Source organism: Macaca fascicularis, chromosome 20 (assembly GCF_037993035.2).
Source record: "Macaca fascicularis isolate 582-1 chromosome 20, T2T-MFA8v1.1".
Lineage (NCBI taxonomy): Eukaryota > Metazoa > Chordata > Mammalia > Primates > Cercopithecidae > Macaca > Macaca fascicularis.
The window spans coordinates 52,965,521-52,982,153 of NC_088394.1; the positions used below are offsets into that span (position 1 = coordinate 52,965,521).

Consider the following 16,633-nt stretch of genomic DNA (forward strand, 5'->3'; position numbering starts at 1 on the left):
GCAGGGACCCAGATTCCACCCTGTGCACCCCTGGGCCCTGGTGCCATACTGGCCTGGGGCAGCCATTGGTTGGGGAAGATGTTGTATGGGTTCATCACTGTCTCAAAACCAGAGGAGCCACACCCCAGAGGAGGAAGCCGGCGGAGTTCTGGTATCGTTGCTGCAGCTGGTGTTGTGAATCAGGCCGACGAGCAGCGCATCCTCTTACCCGGCTATTTCACGACACCAGGGTTGCATCATACCCATCCTCTCCAGGCGAGCCTCGTGGGACCGGGCCGGACGCAAGGACCTGGGGATGGGGTTGGGGTGGGAGTCTGTGTGTGAAAGCTTGTCCTCTGCAACCCGCTGGATCTCAGCCCAGACCGCTCCTCAAAATCACCTGCAGCTTTCAAAAAACTCTGATGTTTGCCCCTCACCTCCTCTTGCTCAGGTCCACAGAATCTCCCATTAGAATGTGAGCTCTAGGAGGGCAGGGTCTGTGTCTTGTTCCCTGTGGTGCCTTCCTTGCCTAGCACAGGGCGTGGTGTGCAGTAGGGACTCAATAAACGCAATGGGGTGAAGAAACAATTAGATCCCTTTTAGCCTCATCTGCCACCATTTCTTCCCTCCTTTCCCCACCCCACAGCACTATGTGGGCCTCAGTCCCACTGCCTCTCCCCCTGCACTGACCACACCCCTCCTGAGCTCCTTTCCCTCCTCTCCCCTGTCCTCATCTCCCCTCCATCCTCACCCACACACCTACCCTCCCCTCTCCCCTCCTTCCTCTGGACAGCCTTCCTCCTCTGCTGGCCAGTTGCATGATCTCCTTGCTGGTCTATCTGCCAGGTTAGGCTGTGAGGTTCAGTGCTCGGTACACAGGAGGAACACAATAAATGCCGAGTTGCCTCTGTAGCCGCAAAGACAGGAGGCCCTGAGCTTCTGAGGTTGCAGCAGGGCCTTCTGTCCTTAGCGTTTCAGGACCTGCATCTGGGGTTTCTGCTTCTCTGGGATTTCCGCTTCTCCGGTTTCCTGACAGCTGAGAGTTTCCGCTTCTTCACTGCTCCTGTTCTGTCTGAGATCCAGGAGATCCGAAGGGCCCACGGCACTCAGCCAGGGGAGAGGGATGCCTGGCACTGGTAGAGGAGGCATTTCCATTTTGCTGCTGCAAAGCTGGGGTTCACCCAAGTCAGTTTCATGCTCAAAGTCACACAGAAACGGCCAGAACTGAGACTCTTTGCAGCCAAATCAAGGGCTTTGCTCCAGGCACATAGAACCTCAGATCAGAAGGGCCTGGCCCATGGGTTCTCCCGGAAGCCAGAGTCCTGAAAGATAGGGACTGTGTTTGACCTAGCACTGTGTCCCCACTGACCATCAAAAAGAGTGCCTCTGTAAACATTTCTGAAATTGATTAAATTCCATCCAAATGCAACTTCCCCTTCCTGGGGATCTGTGCTTCGGGACAAGGTGTCTGACAGTCTCTCAGCATGTCCTGTTGATGAGTCCTTCGAGGGGACCTGCTAAAACCCTATCTTACCCCATAGAGAGGCAGAGGGGCAGAAGAGGTTTCTTGAAGAAGCAAATGTCCCCCTGCTGAACAGAAAGGGACTCTGGAGCTGAACAGGCCAGGGTTTTCTGGAGGGAGGAGCGAGTGACTTGCCCAAGGTCACCCTTGGCAAGCACAGTCAGGGCCCCTCACTCTGCCCAGGGCCACAGCGCTGCTGGAAACCAGCCCGGGCCCCTTCAGGCTCCTTCTTCTGTGAGATCTTAATCAGGAATTTTCCACAGTTGCCCAGGGACAGGGTGTGTAGGAATGGTGTGAGCGGATAAAGGGCAGCTGTGATTTTCGCCAGACAAATGGCAGTTTAAGAGGGAGATGAGCGATAAGATCTGCCCCGAGGGCCCCATGAGGGACTGAGCAGAGAGAAGCCTCCACAAATCCTCTCCCCTAACAAAACCAGGGTGGGGCCCTCAAGCCTTCAGCCCCACTGGCAGATGCCTCTCTGAGGAGGGGCTGGGAATCCAGGGAAGTGGGTAGGGAGGCCTGTGGGTCATTAAGAGGTGCCCTGAGAAGATTTAAAAATTAACACCTATGGTAAATGTATAAGCTTTGCAAAAAAAAAAAAATGCACAGTGATCGTAACCTTTGGGGTTTGTCATTGAGGTCCTGTTATCCTCAGCTCACCTCTAGATGCGAAACTAGAGGCTGAATGCTGAGCTGAGAGGGCCTGTGGAGTGGCCAGTTTCATCAACCCTGCTTGGGGTCATTCTGTCAGCCAAGGATTTCCACGGAGCCATCCTTCGCCCTCTTTGCTTCTGTGTCCCCTTCATAATTCAACAAGCGTTTGTTGAATACCCACTCTGTACTGTTTTGTTGCCTGGGATTATCACTGAACAAAACAGGGCCAGATCCCTGCCTTTGTGAGTCTAACAAGGTGGATGAAATTTCTGTCTCCTCCCCAGAAAAGTGCACTGACGTATGAAAACTTATCCATGATTGTGTGGGACTCCTAGACCCTCATCTTGGAGGTGGACTCCCCAACAGTGTTTGCTGCCCTAACACCGGCTGAGCATTTCACCTACCCGTTCTGCCTGGCCCTACAGCTGAGTAGGTACACCTGTCCCCAGTACCTCTGGACGAGGAGTAAGAGGGTTAGCAAGGGGGACAGAGTGAGCCAGCCAGGCCTACCTGTGAGTTCTCAATCACCCAGTGCTGACTTGCTGTTGGGGGTCATGGAGCCCTAAGGATTTCGAGCACTGTAGAGCCAGTCCTGTGGGGGACCTGTGTGAACTCTATAAGCCCAAGTCTAAGAGGCAGGGCTACGGAGGGAGAGGAGGTGTGTCCCTCCGTATCCTTCCCAAAGATGACCAGAGCCAGAGCATAAGCCAAGCTCAGATGTCTAGAGCTGGCGATGGCCTTTCTATCCCCTGCCTCCAGGAAGAGCAACTTATTCTCTAAGAATCAGGTCAGGGGTCCCCTCCTCCAGGAAGCCTTCCCTGGCTGTCCCTACTCTGACCCTCCTCCAGGGACATCTCTCCCATTGCTACCCTCACTACACAGCTGGGCTGATCTGTTTCCACACTGATTTCCCTCACGAACTGAGCAGCTTCGTGAGCACGGGCACAATGCCCACCATGGGTGTCCTTGGCTCCTATCGCCACCCATGGCATGGTGGGTGGTCAGTAAAGGTTTGTTGGGTGAATGGCAGCAAGATGGGAAACTCAGCAGAGGTGACAGATCAGTGATTTTCTTGTGAGCCACTAGGTCACCCTACTTCTGAGTAGCAGACTCCAAGATCGGGGGGTGTGTGCAGGGCATTCAACAGGGAGCCTCTTGGGGTCAGTACTTGTGGGTAGAAGGGAAGGAAGCAGGGCTGGACAGAGGGAGAAGTAAGCTTCGGTGTATACCCAAAGCCTCAGCTAGGGCAGGGTGCCAGGTCTTTATACCCATATCCGTCAGTCATTGAATGCTGGCCTCTGAGAAGAAAGGTGACCACAGGTGAGGCCAGCACCATAGGGGCTGACACTGAGAGCCCTCATAACAGCTGGGAAAATACGCCCTCCATTTCTGGTGACACATCAAGTGTGTGCCCACTAACTCATCTCTCAAGACCCTGACTCCCCTCTTGCATCCCCTGACAGCTCAAATTTCAACCACTTCCTCCCTGCAATGGCTTAGGCACCTCTGGTAACGAGAGTGCGGCTCCCATGCCACCAGCATTCAAGGTGTGGCCTCAGAGTGCTGGCAAAATTGGGTCCTGACCTGGTCCAGCACTGGTAGGGGGACTGCTCCTATGGGAGCTGTGGTGCCTTGTCTGGGATGGTTTCAGGAACCAGGAAAGGCGCTGGCTCCCCAGGCTTTATAACCCAATGGCCCTGCAGGCAGAGCCCAGGGAAACCCATACTTTGGGTGGTGCCTAGGGGCCCTGGAGGCCACCGGCTGGTCCCAAGCCCCAGGGCTTGTCAGTCTATTGGTGGATATGGATTCCAATTCTGACCTGCTGAACTCTGGTTTGAAGTTACTTGTAAATATACTGAGATGTCTCTGGAGGGACACATAGACGTTGGGAGACAGGTTGGAGCTAAAGAGACTAACTTTGGGTGTGTGTGTGTACATCTTTTGAAATGTTATACCAGCTGGGTGCAGTGGCTCACGCCTGCAATCCCAACACTTTGGGAGGTGGAAGGCTGAGGTAGGAGACTCACTTGAGTCAGGAGTTTGAGACCAGCCTGGGTAACCAGGGTGGGGTGGTTGGGGTGACTTGAAACCCCATCTCTACAAAAAGTAAAAACAAATTAGCCAAACATGATGGTGTGTCCCTGTGGCCCCAGCTACTTGGGAGGCTGAGGAGGGAGGATTCTTGAGCTCTGGTGGGTGAGGCTTCAGTGAGCTGTGATTGTGCCACTGCATTCCAGCCTGCGTGACAGAGGAAGACCCTATCTCAAAAAAAATTATGTAATTCATCTATTCAAAACTACTAAATAATAATTTAAAATTATTTATTTATTTATTTATTTATTTTTTGAGACAGAGTCTCTCTCTGTTGCCCAGGCTGGAGTGCAATGGCTCAATCTCAGCTCACTGCAACCTCTGCCTCCTGGTTCAAGCAATTCTCCTGCCTCAGCCTCCCAAGTAGCTGGGATTACAGGTGCCCGCCACTACGCCCAGCTAATTTCTTTTATTTTTAGTAGAGACGTGGTTTCACCATGTTGGCCAGGCTGGTCTCGAACTCCCAACCTCAGGTGATCTGTCCACCTAGGCCTCCCAATACAAAATAAATTTTTTTTTTTTTTTTTTTGAGACAGAGTTTCGCTCTTGTTGCCCAGGCTGGAGTGCAATGGCGTAGTCTCGGCTCACCACAACCTCCGCCTCCTGCCTCCTGGGTTCAAGCAATTCTCCTGTCTCAGCCTCCTAAGTAGCTGGGATTACAGTCATGCGCCACCACACCCAGCTAATTTTGTATTTTTAGTAGAGACGGGGTTTCTCCATATTGGTCAGGCTGGTCTCGAACTCCCGACTTCAGGTGATCCGCCCATCTCGGCCTCCCAAAGTGCTGGGATTATAGGCATGAGCCACCATGCCCTGCCCTAAATAAATTTTTTAAAACCAAATACTAATATGAGAGGTTTTTGAACTCTTATAGAGTAGGACCCATAGTGTGTCCTCAGGCCACCAGGCTATCTCTAGGATCCCTTATAGGACCCCTCAGGGTCCTCTCTGACAGCTGTTCCTTCTTGGGTCCTGGCTGGAGATCTCTGCTGCCCCCAGACTCAGAGGAGCCACTCCAGGACTCAGGGAGTGGCTGGCTTTGGGCCAGCCCAGCCCTGCAGATCCAAGGCGGGTCCTCTATCTCCACAATCAAATGGTGCTCTGCCTCCCGCCCTGTCTGGGGACCCTGCTCACCAGCCACAGGCGGTTTAGGCCAACCTCCCTGCCTCCTCCCCAGTGCAGACGCAGCCTATAAAACCACCCTATGTGTCCTTGCCGACCCTGGACACCCAGGCGACAATGGCAGAACTGCCCTCCACAGAGACGCCTGGGGACGCTACTTTGTGTAGCGGGCGCTTCACCATCAGCACGCTGCTGAGCAGTGATGAGCCGTCTCCACCAGCTGCCTGTGACAGCAGCCACCCCAGCCACCTGACCCACGGCAGCACCTTCTGCATGCGTACCTTCGGCTACAACACGATCGATGTGGTGCCCGCGTATGAGCACTATGCCAACAGCACCCAGCCTGGGGAGCCCCGGAAGGTCCGGCCCACACTGGCCGACCTGCACTCCTTCCTGAAGGTAAGTGCTATCTCAGAAGACTGGCCACTTCCCTGCTGTGTGACCTCGACACAGTTACCTAACCTCTCTGGGTCTCGGTTCTGTCATCTGTGCCATGGGGATGGAGGAGTGTCTTCTTCCTGGATTGAGAGGCCCCAGTGAAATAGTGAAGCTGCAGAACTCTGCACACATGTTGGAATGTCTATCAGCCAATCACTAGAACCCCAAAGGTAGAGTGGGAGGCCTAGAGAGGTAATGAGCTTCCAGTGAGTAGAAGCATGCAAGCAGGTTGCACACACCTGAAAGAGATAGGGAAAGACGGGCCTGGGAAGGTTCACCTCAGACAGGGGGCTCGCCAGGCTTGCTGCCTGGGAGGCTGGACTGTGAAGAGTGGAGGGCTGGAAACTGGATTGTCATGACCCTTGTCTGGCCTCCCTTTTCCCATGTGACAATTGGGCAGAATTGTTCTTTTTTCTTTTTCTTTCTTTTTTTTTTTTTTTTTTTTTTGTTGTTGTTGGAGACAGAGTCCGGCTCTGTCACCCAGGCTGGAGTGCAGTGGTGCAATCTCGGCTCACTGGAACCTCCACCTGCTGGGTTCAAGTGATTCTCCTGCCTCAGCCTCCCGAGTAGCTGGGATTACAGGCGTGCACCACCATGGCCAGCTAATTTTTGTATTTTTAGTAGAGATAGGGTTTTGCCATGTTGGTCAGGCTGGTCTCGAACTCCTGACCTCAAAGGATTCACCCACCTTGGCCTCCCAACGTGCTGGAATTACAGGCATGAGCCACCACGCCCAGCCCAGAATTGTTCTTGATTCTGAAGCTAAGACTTGACAAATTGACAGGACTTTTCCCCACCCTAGAGCAAACCAAGACATGGCCCTTTGCTCCACACTGAGATGAAGTGCCAGGAAGAAAGCCCCAGAGGAGGGCATCAGTCACTTGGGGCACAAACCAGGAGACCTCCCAGTGCCCCAGAGGTAGAGGCCTGGTTTCAAGACCCAGCCCTCCAGGGACCAACTATGTGGCCTTGGACAAGCTTTCACCTCTCCAGGGTGATAATAATCCTGTCCCCCGTTACAAGGCTGGGCAACTGCCTAATCACTTCCAAGACCACTGCTGTCCCAGGGGGAAGAGGTGTTATGAGCAGGAGCGCCCAGGACTCCCAGTCAACCGTGGCATCTGATCTTGGCTCACTGCAACCTCCACCTCCTGGCTTCAAGAGATCCTCCTATGTCAGCCTCCTGAGTAGCTGGGACTACAGGTGCATGCCACCATGCCCAGCTAATTTTTGTATTTCTTAGTAGAGACAGGGTTTTACCTTGTTGCCCAGGCTGGTCTTGAACTCCTGAGCTCAAGCGATCCACCCACCTTGGCCTCCTAAAGTGCTGGGACTACAGGCATGAGCCACCGCTCCTGGCCTAGGGAGCATTTTAAAAGCCCCTCAAGCAGCTCAACACCCAGTGGGCTGAGGGGCCGGGGGGTGCCCGGTATGGGGCACAGTGGTGCAGGTCAGTGGGCTGGATGCAGAGTCGCCGTCCCTAGCACCCCTACCTGCCTGACTCGTGGTCTCTGGGCTGCCAGCAGGAAGGCAGACACCTGCACGCCCTGGCCTTTGACAGCCGGCCCAGTCACGAGATGACTGATGGGCTGGTGGAGGACGAGGCAGGCACCAGCAGCGAGAAGAACCCCGAGGAGCCCGTGCGCTTCGGCTGGGTCAAGGGGGTGATGGTGAGTGGGGTGTGGGTGCTGCTTGATGTCCAGAAATGGGGGTGGGGTGGCAGAGCTCCATCCAGGCTCAGCTCTGACTCTCAGGCCCTGGTGGGGCTTCAGTTTCCCATCTGTACAATGAATTCAATGAGTTAATAGATCAATCAATAATAGATTATTGCCTGCCAGGAAGTAATTAGAAGAAACTGTATTTCCCTAAAAAGCCACCAGGGGGCTGCACTAAACACACAATTCCGTAAATGTGTTTTTCTCCTCCATGAAGTGAAGGAAAAGGTTTGCTGTAGTGTAGAGCAGGATTAAGTTTCCAGACAGTAGAGAATCAAGTACATTTGGCTTTGGAGACATTATGGGACTTTACAGAGGGGATCTTATGGGGTGTAGAAGGCTTTAGCCCTGCTCTGGGAGGCAGGAGGCTGGGGTTCTGATCTTAACGCTGCCAACTTGCTGTGCCTCCGTTTCTCCATCTGAACCACGAGCCCTCCCCGACCCCCAGATGCTCATATTCAGAGCTGGGATCTCCCTCCCGGGCTGTGTTGCCAGAGCCGGGAACAGCCCTGCAACTCAGTGGGGCCGGCAACTACACCAGCCCCTCCCACCTGGAAGCTTCAGCCTCCATCTCGGCCTTTGGTTTTGCTTTAAATTTGGAAGCTGAAGTCACAGCCCCCTGAGCTCTGATATCTGCTTGTACATGGGGCACTGGCTCACCTGGCATTTGCTGAGCTCCCTGTAAATGCCAGGCTCTGGATCAACTGCCGACCACTGGGGCCATGGTCGTGCCTGGCAGACACAGGATCCTGGGCTTGGGATGGATACAGTGAGGGGGGACAGTGCTCGTAGCCCAGCGTCAGGCCTCAATGGGAGGGCGGGAGGGATAGGTGGGTCTCTGGGTGCCTCTCACCCTCTTGCCCCATAGAACCAGACTCGGAACCTACTGACGTGGGTGAAGAAGGGACCCAGTTGTCCCCAGGGCCTAGGTGCTTGATACCCTGCCATAGCAAGGGACAGGGACTTGTTGTTTGGCCTTGGGGTGTCCACCCAGGTGCCCTCTGACCCCCCTGTCCTCCCAGATTCGTTGCATGCTCAACATCTGGGGCGTGATCCTCTACCTGCGGCTGCCCTGGATTACGGCCCAGGCAGGCATCGGTGAGTGCCCCTCTGGGGAAGAGGAGGGAGGGCCTGCCTGAATCCTGTTCTTCCCAGGCCCCGAGGTTGCAGGATTAAACTTGAGCTGCAGAGACCAAAGGGCCAGGCCTGCTCCTCCCTGGTGCCGTCTCAAGCCCCTGCAGTGACAGGGGTCGGGGGGTGTGGCAGAGGCACGCTGGACATGGGGTCAGTAGGCCTAAGGGCTATTTGCCCTCAGTAAGCCACTTAACCTCTCAGAGCTCATTTCTACCTCGAAGCATGCAGGTTAGAAAGTTGCCCTCTGGCCGGGCTCAGCGGCTCACACTTTGGGAGGCTGCAATCCCAGAACTTTGGGAGGCCGAGGCAGGTGGATCACGAGGTCAGGAGTTCAAGACCAGCCTGGCCAACATGGTGAAACCCTGTCTCTACTAAAAATATAAAAAAATTAGCCAGGCTTGATTGGCGGGTGCCTGTAATCCCAGCTACTCGGGAGGCTGAGGCAGAGAATTGCTTGAACCTGGGAGGCAGAGATTGCAGTGAGCCGAGATCACGCCACTGCACTCCAGTCTGGGTGACAGAGTATGAGACTCCATCTCAAAAAAAAAAAAAAAAAAAAAAAAACTTCATTCTGTAGCCTACAGCTGCTCTGTAGCCTGCTGTGTGACTTTGGGCAAGTTTCTTCACCTCTCTGAGCCCTGGATTCCTCATTAGGAAAATGAGGGTGATAACAGAACATACCTCATGGAGCTGTTGTGGGATTTACAGGATGCAGGTAAAAACACAGCACAGATTTGGCTCCCAGAGGTGATCACAGAGTGGTAACTGCTACTTTATTTTTTTATTATTAAATGAGGGTAGCTTCCCCCTCATGCCTAACAATCCAACAAATGCTGGCTCAAGGGCTCCCTGGCTATTCAGAGTATGGCAGGAGGTAGACAGAGACCCTTTTTTTTTTTTTTTTTTTTGAGATGAAGTCTCGCTCTGTCGCCTCAGGCTGGAGTGCAGTGGCGTGGTCTCGGCTCACTGCAATTGCTGCCTCCCAGGTTCAAGCAGTTCTCTGCCTCAGCCTCCCAAGTAGCTGGGATTACAGGCATGTGCCACCATGCCCAGCTAATTTTTGTATTTTTAGTAGAGACGGGGTTTCGCCATGTTGGCCAGGCTGGTCTTGAACTCCTGACCTTGTGAACCGCCCGCCTCGGCCTCCCAAAGTGACAGAGACCCATTTTTCAGATGAGAAAACTGAAGCTCAGAGAAGGGAGATGAACATAGGTTGCATGGTGAATGAGTAGGCAAACTGGTGCTCCTCCCCGGGAAATGCCCTGCCTAAGCTTTGGGTGCTCCCTGCAGTCCTGACCTGGATCATCATCCTGCTGTCGGTCACAGTGACCTCCATCACAGGCCTCTCCATCTCGGCCATCTCCACCAACGGCAAGGTCAAGTCAGGTGGGCCATCCCCCTTCCCACCAAGGCCCTCCTCTCGTGGGCTGCTAATCCTGGGAACAGGACTCCCAACTTCCCCAACCCAATGGGACACCCAGCTGCTCCTGTGGTTCCAGGAGAGGGCTCTAGGCAGGCTGTCTACACCACGAGATGGCCTCAGCTGTCTCCTGCGCCGTGGGTCCCGTGGCCACCCTCTCCTGGCCTCTGCCTGCCCCGAGTCCACCCCAGCGAACCGACTCCTCTGGTTTCATGGTTCCCGACTCTGCCCTGATAGGTGGCACCTACTTCCTTATCTCCCGGAGTCTGGGCCCAGAGCTTGGGGGCTCCATCGGCCTCATTTTCGCTTTCGCCAATGCTGTGGGTGTGGCCATGCACACCGTGGGCTTTGCAGAGACTGTGCGGGACCTGCTCCAGGTGAGGCCGGGGGCTGGACCCTGGGTAGAGGGATCCGGGTAGCCCACTGCACTCTCCTCCGCCCCGTCTAGGCGGGGCCCTCCTGCTCCCTGCCTGACTTCACCCATCAGGAACCACAGCCTGATCACTGTCACTGAGAGTGACAATCTCACCAATAAAGACCATTCCTTTCCCAGAAGTCCCTTTTGGCGGGGGTGGTGTGTGGCCTTTAGGGCCACATTGTCCAGGCCCATGCAGCAGCTGCTTTGCGGACACGATGGCAGGGGTGGTGCTTGAGTTAATGTCGTCCTAGAAGAGTGCACCCCACAGGAGGTGCCTCCTAGGTGGGCAGAGTCTGGGGGATGGGGAGTTCAGAGGGTGGCTTGCAGCCTGGCCCATTTTCCCTTCTCAGGAGTATGGGGCACCCATTGTGGACCCCATTAATGACATCCGCATCATTGGCGTGGTCTCCGTCACTGTGCTGCTGGCCATCTCCCTGGCCGGCATGGAGTGGGAGTCCAAGGTGAGGAGGCCATGGAGGAGGGGGACGTGGAGGTGGTCACGTGGAAAAGCGGGGGTCGCCAGGCCTGGGCCCTCCCTTGTCCTCTGCCTTTTTTCTTTTCTCTTCTCTTCTCTTCTCTTCTCTTCTCTTCTCTTTTTTGAGACAGAATCTTGCTCAATGTCCACCCTGGAGTGCAGTGGTACTATCTCGGCTCACTGCAACCTCCACCTCCCAGGTTCAAGCGATTCTCCTGCCTCAGCCTCCTGAGTAGCTAGGATTACAGGCCCCTGCCTCCACACCCAGCTAATTTTTGTATTTTTTGTAGAGACGGGGTTTCACCATGTTGGTCAGGCTGGTCGCAAACTCCTGACCTCAAGTGATCTGCCTGCCTTGGCCTCCCAAAGTGCTGGGATTACAGGTGTGAGCCACCGTGCTCTGCTGCTTTGTATCTCTTTTGTGTGACAATCTAGGTTCCACATGGCCCAGGGTGGGCATGGTGGCTCCAGGGGCTGGGCACCCAGACTCCTTCCGTCTTGTGCTCCCTCCATCCCTGCACGTGGCCTTTGTCTACCTGGTCCACCATGCCCACATGCCCTCCAGTCAGAGGGAAAGCAAAGAAGGGGGAAATGAATGGGAGGGAATTCCCTTTTCTCTTTCTTTTTGTGGCACCATCTGGAAGCTGCACTAGTGCTGTCGCACATGGCTGCGAGGGAGCCTGGGGAGGTGTGGCCTTCAGCTGAACCATGGATCCTGCTGGCAGACTCGGCCGGACAGGCCCTACAGGCAGGGCAGGACCTGGCCCCTGCAGCCTGTCCTCTCCCTATATTCTCTGACCTGCAGCTGTCAGAGGGTGGCCTCCTCTCTCTTCCTCGGATGCCCTTCCCCGGACAGTTCTCTGGCTTGTTCGTTCTCCCACTTTAGGTGTCTGCTAAACACCTCTCTGGTGACACCTTCCCAGGCCATCCTGCTAAATGAACTCCAGCCAGTCCCCATCACACTCCCTCTTCTTTCTTTCTTTCTTTATTTGTTTTTGAGATGGAGTCTCGTTCTGTCACCTAGGCTGGGGTGCAGAGGTGTGATCTCGGCTCACTGTAACCTCTGCCTCCTGGTCTCAAGCAGTTCTCCTGCCTCAGCCTCCTGAGTAGCTAGGATTATAGGCGCCCACCACCACGCCTGGCTAATTTTTGTGTTTTTAGTATAGATGGGGTTTCACCATGTTGGCCAGGCTGATCTCAAACTCCTGACCTCAGGTGATGCACCCACGTCGGCCTCCCAAAGTGCTGAGATTATAGGCTTGAGCCACTGCATCCAGCCTGTATTTTTAGTAGAGACAGGGTTTCCCCATGTTGGCCAGGCTGGTCTCAAATTCCTGACCTCAGGTGATCCTCCCACCTCAGCCTACCAAACCTCTTCTTACTTTAAATTCATCCTCCTTATTTATCAGCCAAGACAAGAGGCTTTAGTGGTCTTGAACTCTGTACCATCTATATTCCCAACTCCTTGAACAGATCCTGCTGCATAATGGGTGTTGAATGAATGAGTGAATGAATAATGGAGAAACGGGCCCTGGGCAAATCATTTTCTGGCAGGGCTTCCCAGAAAGGTAGAACCAGATTATCTGACCTCTGGGGTCCTTCGCCACCCCCCCCAACCCAGGCCCAGGTGCTGTTCTTCCTTGTCATCATGGTCTCCTTTGCCAACTACTTGGTGGGGACGCTGATCCCCCCATCTGAGGACAAGGCCTCCAAAGGCTTCTTCAGCTACCGGGGTATGTGCTGATCGAGGCCCTGACCATGGCTCTGGGGACAGGGACTCTCTGCCCAGGAATCTGGCCCATTGTGTGGACACTGGGAGGATGGGATTACCCGATCCCATGGTCAGGGGCTGTCTGCCCATCAGGTCCCAGCAAGGGGGGGTCAAGCCCTCCAGGTGAGCCTTACTTAGGCCTTGCTTTTCCAGCGGACATTTTTGTCCAGAACTTGGTGCCTGACTGGCGGGGTCCAGACGGCACCTTCTTCGGAATGTTTTCCATCTTCTTCCCCTCGGCCACAGGCATCCTGGCAGGGGCCAACATATCCGGTGACCTCAAGGTGAGCAGAATACCCGCCCCTCCTGTGTCCTGGCACCGCAGAGGGGCTATGAGCAGAATCCTGCTTCCTGCTCTACTGGCATCTGCCACTGGGCACTGAGACCTGGGAGGCAGGGCTTCTAAAATCCAGTCCAGTCCAACTCAGCTCAGTTCAACCCAATCCAACCGATTCCATTCCGTTCTCTGGTTGTTTATGAAGACCAGCTGTATTCTAGGCTTGAGGGGCACCACGAAATGGCTAGGTTCCTCCCTAGTTCCCAGAACTCTCAGCTTTAGGGGAAGACTGGCCCAGCTGTGACCTTAAGAACTCAGCCTTGCTCATGCATATCTGGGCTGACATCCTCCCAGGGCTCCCCACTGCGTTGCTGCAGGCAGGCTTCTTGGCTTGGCGTTCAAGGCTCCAGCCCACCTATCCAGCCTCATCCCTGACCAGGGCCACCCTTCCCATGAGCCTGCTCCAGCCCTAAGACTCTACTGCTTTGCCCATGTTACCCTGTCCCTCCTCCACACCTTTGCCTGTGCTGCACTCTCTACCTGCAACTCCGTACACTTGCTTTTTTACCCTGAAAGTTTTGTTCTGTTTCTCTTTCTTATTTTTTTTTTTTTGAGCTGGAGTTTCGCTCTGTCATCCAGACTGGAGTGCAGTGGCACGATCTCAGCTCACTGCAGCCTCCGCCTCCTGGGTTCAAGTGATTCTCATGCCACAGCCTCCAGAGTAGCTAAGACTACAGGCACCTGCCACCATGCCCAGCTAATTTTTTTTTTTTTTTTTGAGACGGAGTCTCGCTCTATTGACCAGGCTGAAGTGCAGTGGTACAATCTCGGTTCACTGCAAACTCCACCTCCCGGGTTCACGCCATTCTCCTACCTCAGCCTCCCGAGTAGCTGGGACTACAGGCACCCGCCACCACGCCTGGCTAATTTTTTGTATTTTTAGTAGAGATGGGGTTTTGCCATGTTGATCAGGATGGTCTCGATCTCCTGACCTCAAGTGATCCACCCGATTCATCTTCCCAAAGTGCTGGGATTACAGGCGTGAGCCACTGCTCCCAGTCTGTTTGTCTTTCAAATACCTCCTTCAACTATCATCTCTCGCAGCCCTTCCATCAGAGTCATGGTTCCCCCAGCATAACGATGTCAGGCCAAATGCGTATCTGTTGCCCTGGCATCTGGAGAACAGAGACTTGCCTCTATCTCCCTATTCCTTCCCAGCTCAGAGTCTGGCACATACTAGGTGCTCTGTACATGTTTGCTGACTGAATTGTGGTGAAATGCAGTGTTTGAGCAGTAATACAAAGTGCTGCACCATCGGGGAGAAGGAGAAACTAATGTTAGCAGGAGTTCCAGCAGAATTTCTGGGTGCAGGAGGTGCCAGAGCTGGGTTTTTTTTTTTGTTTTTTTTGTTTTTTTGTTTTTTTTGAGACGGAGTCTCGCTCTGTCACCCAGGCTGGAGTGCGGTGGCCGGATCTCAGCTCACTGCAAGCTCCGCCTCCCGGGTTCACGCCATTCTCCTGCCTCAGCCTCCCGAGTAGCTGGGACTATAGGTGCCCGCCACCTCGCCTGGCTAGTTTTTTGTATTTTTTAGTAGAGACGGGGTTTCACCGTGTTAGCCAGGATGGTCTCGATCTCCTGACCTCGTGATCCGCCCGTCTCGGCCTCCCAAAGTGCTGGGATTACAGGCGTGAGCCACCGCGCCCGGCCCAGAGCTGGGTTTTGAAAGATGAGAAGCTGGCGGAGCCTTTGCTCAAAGGAGGTGGCAGGCAAGAGGGGGTGATGAATGCGGAGCTAGCCCCATGCTGGAAATCACAGCTAACCCCTACCCCAAACCTCCAGTCTCATTTGGAAGGCACTCCTTGATGCATTTTCTTAAGCAAATTAAGGACTGTGCATTGAGCCAGGCACAGTGGCTCATGCCTGTAATCCCAGCACTTTGGGAGGCCAGAGCAGGTGGATCACTTGAGGTCAGGAGTTTGAGACCAGCCTGGCCAACATGATGAAACTATGTTTTAGGCTCCACTAAAAACACAAAAATTAGCCAGGTGTAGTGGTGGGCTCCTGTAATCCCAGCTACTCGGGAGGCTGAGGCAGGAGGATCGCTTGAACCCAGGAGGCGGAGGTTGCAGTGAGCCAAGATCGCGCCACTGCACTCCAGCCTGGGCGACAGAGCAGAACTCCGTCTCAAAAAAACCCAAAAAACCAAAAGGACTGAACATGGAGGTGACTGCGAAGCCAGCCTGGCTTTAACTGGCTACGCACCAGGCGGTGTTCGGCAGGGCCTGGAATTTGGAGAACAGCCGGCCATTGGTTTGTCTGGGGAATGGCCAGCAGAGGCCTGGTCTGCCTGCTCTGAGGTCCCGCAGAGGTTGGGCCTGTGCTCAGACAGCCTGGATTCCATGGAGCCTCATTAGATCGTTGCCTGGGAATTTATCTCGATGCCTCATCAAGCTTTTTAGGTTACCAGCCAGCTGGCGTCAGCTGTCTCGAAGCTGGTTGAGGCCCGCACCTGCACTCTGTCCTAAATGCCCTCAAGTTTTAAGGGGCTCTTGGATGGCCTCCACCTATCCTGTGGGACAGCATCCTCAGCAGCAGAGCCACTGTTGGTGGAGCCCTCACTGTGACATTTCGGGCAAGTCCCTTTGAAACTCCCTGGGCCTCAGCTTCCCCAATTCCAAAATGGGACGAGTCCAGCCCCCACCTTGCAGGGCGGTGGGGAGGATTCCATGCGCTAATTCATGTAAAGTGCTTAGAATAGTGCCTGGCTCAGAGCAGGAGCTAAGAGCTTCTTGTCATCATTGTCATTTTTACCATGATATAGACAAGCAAGCCAAGGTCAGAGAGGTTTGGGGGCCTGCCCAGGACTAAACAGGTGGCAGAGGAGCCGGAATACCAGTTTCTAAAACAGAGAGGCCTCAACTACATCACCATTTCATCATCCAACAAATATGTTCTGTGTGGCCTCAGGGCATGCCCCTGTGCACAATACTGCCCCAGCCCAACAGCTCACATTTATTACACTTATCCCCTGCCAAGTTATTTTCTGATCTCACAGATGGGGAAACTGAGGCTCAGGGACGTTAAGGGGCTTCTCCCAGTGTACACAGCAGGGAAGAGGTGGGCTGAGATGTGGACCTGGATGTGCCTAACTTTGTTAAATGCCCAGGCAACAATCTCGAAGTTAGTGACACATCCAGGTCCACATCTCAGCCCACCTCTACCCAGCTCACCTCTTCTCTGCCTGCCTCTTCCCGGCACATCCAGGGACTGAGATCTCAGATCTAGATGCAGGAGGTGGGATGGGGGTTGATGGCTGGCGTATTTGTGTTTTCACCACAAATTGGGGGGCTTAAAAACAGACCTATATTCATTCCCAGTTCAGGAGGCTAAAAGTCCGGGATCCAGGTGTCGGCAGGACCAAGCTCCCTCTGAAAACCCAGGGGAGAATCCAGAGAATTAAGAAATATTCCTAATTTCTGGTGGCTGCTGACAATGGCTTTCATTGGCTGGCAACTGCGTCACTCCAATCTCTGTCTCTGTCTCACGTGGCCTTCTTTCATCTGTGAGTCCTTTCCTTGCAAGGACATCAGTCATTGCATTTGGGGCCCACCCTAATC

At 54.2% G+C, this 16,633-nt stretch overlaps 1 protein-coding gene across 50 annotated transcripts in view; it reads left to right on the top strand.

The window, feature by feature from the left end:
• Nucleotides 1-5,469: 5,469 nt before the first annotated feature.
• The window catches only part of SLC12A3 (solute carrier family 12 member 3), a 65,872-nt gene continuing 54,708 nt past the window's right edge, over nucleotides 5,470-16,633 (top strand). For 23 of the 50 annotated variants that reach the window (XR_012428854.1, XR_012428856.1, XR_012428858.1 and 20 more), the window contains exons 1-8: nucleotides 5,470-5,767; nucleotides 7,330-7,476; nucleotides 8,544-8,619; nucleotides 9,946-10,041; nucleotides 10,313-10,452; nucleotides 10,844-10,954; nucleotides 12,590-12,701; nucleotides 12,893-13,023. Coding sequence is in view for 41 of the 50 variants with exons in the window: in XM_074027014.1 (XP_073883115.1) it covers nucleotides 5,486-5,767; nucleotides 7,330-7,476; nucleotides 8,544-8,619; nucleotides 9,946-10,041; nucleotides 10,313-10,452; nucleotides 10,844-10,954; nucleotides 12,590-12,701; nucleotides 12,893-13,023 (1,095 nt within the window). In the remaining 9 variants the exon portion in view is untranslated. The remainder of the gene's footprint in view (nucleotides 5,768-7,329; nucleotides 7,477-8,543; nucleotides 8,620-9,945; nucleotides 10,042-10,312; nucleotides 10,453-10,843; nucleotides 10,955-12,589; nucleotides 12,702-12,892; nucleotides 13,024-16,633) is intronic. The other 27 variants (XR_012428860.1, XR_012428853.1, XR_012428857.1 and 24 more) reach the window with 4 other exon arrangements.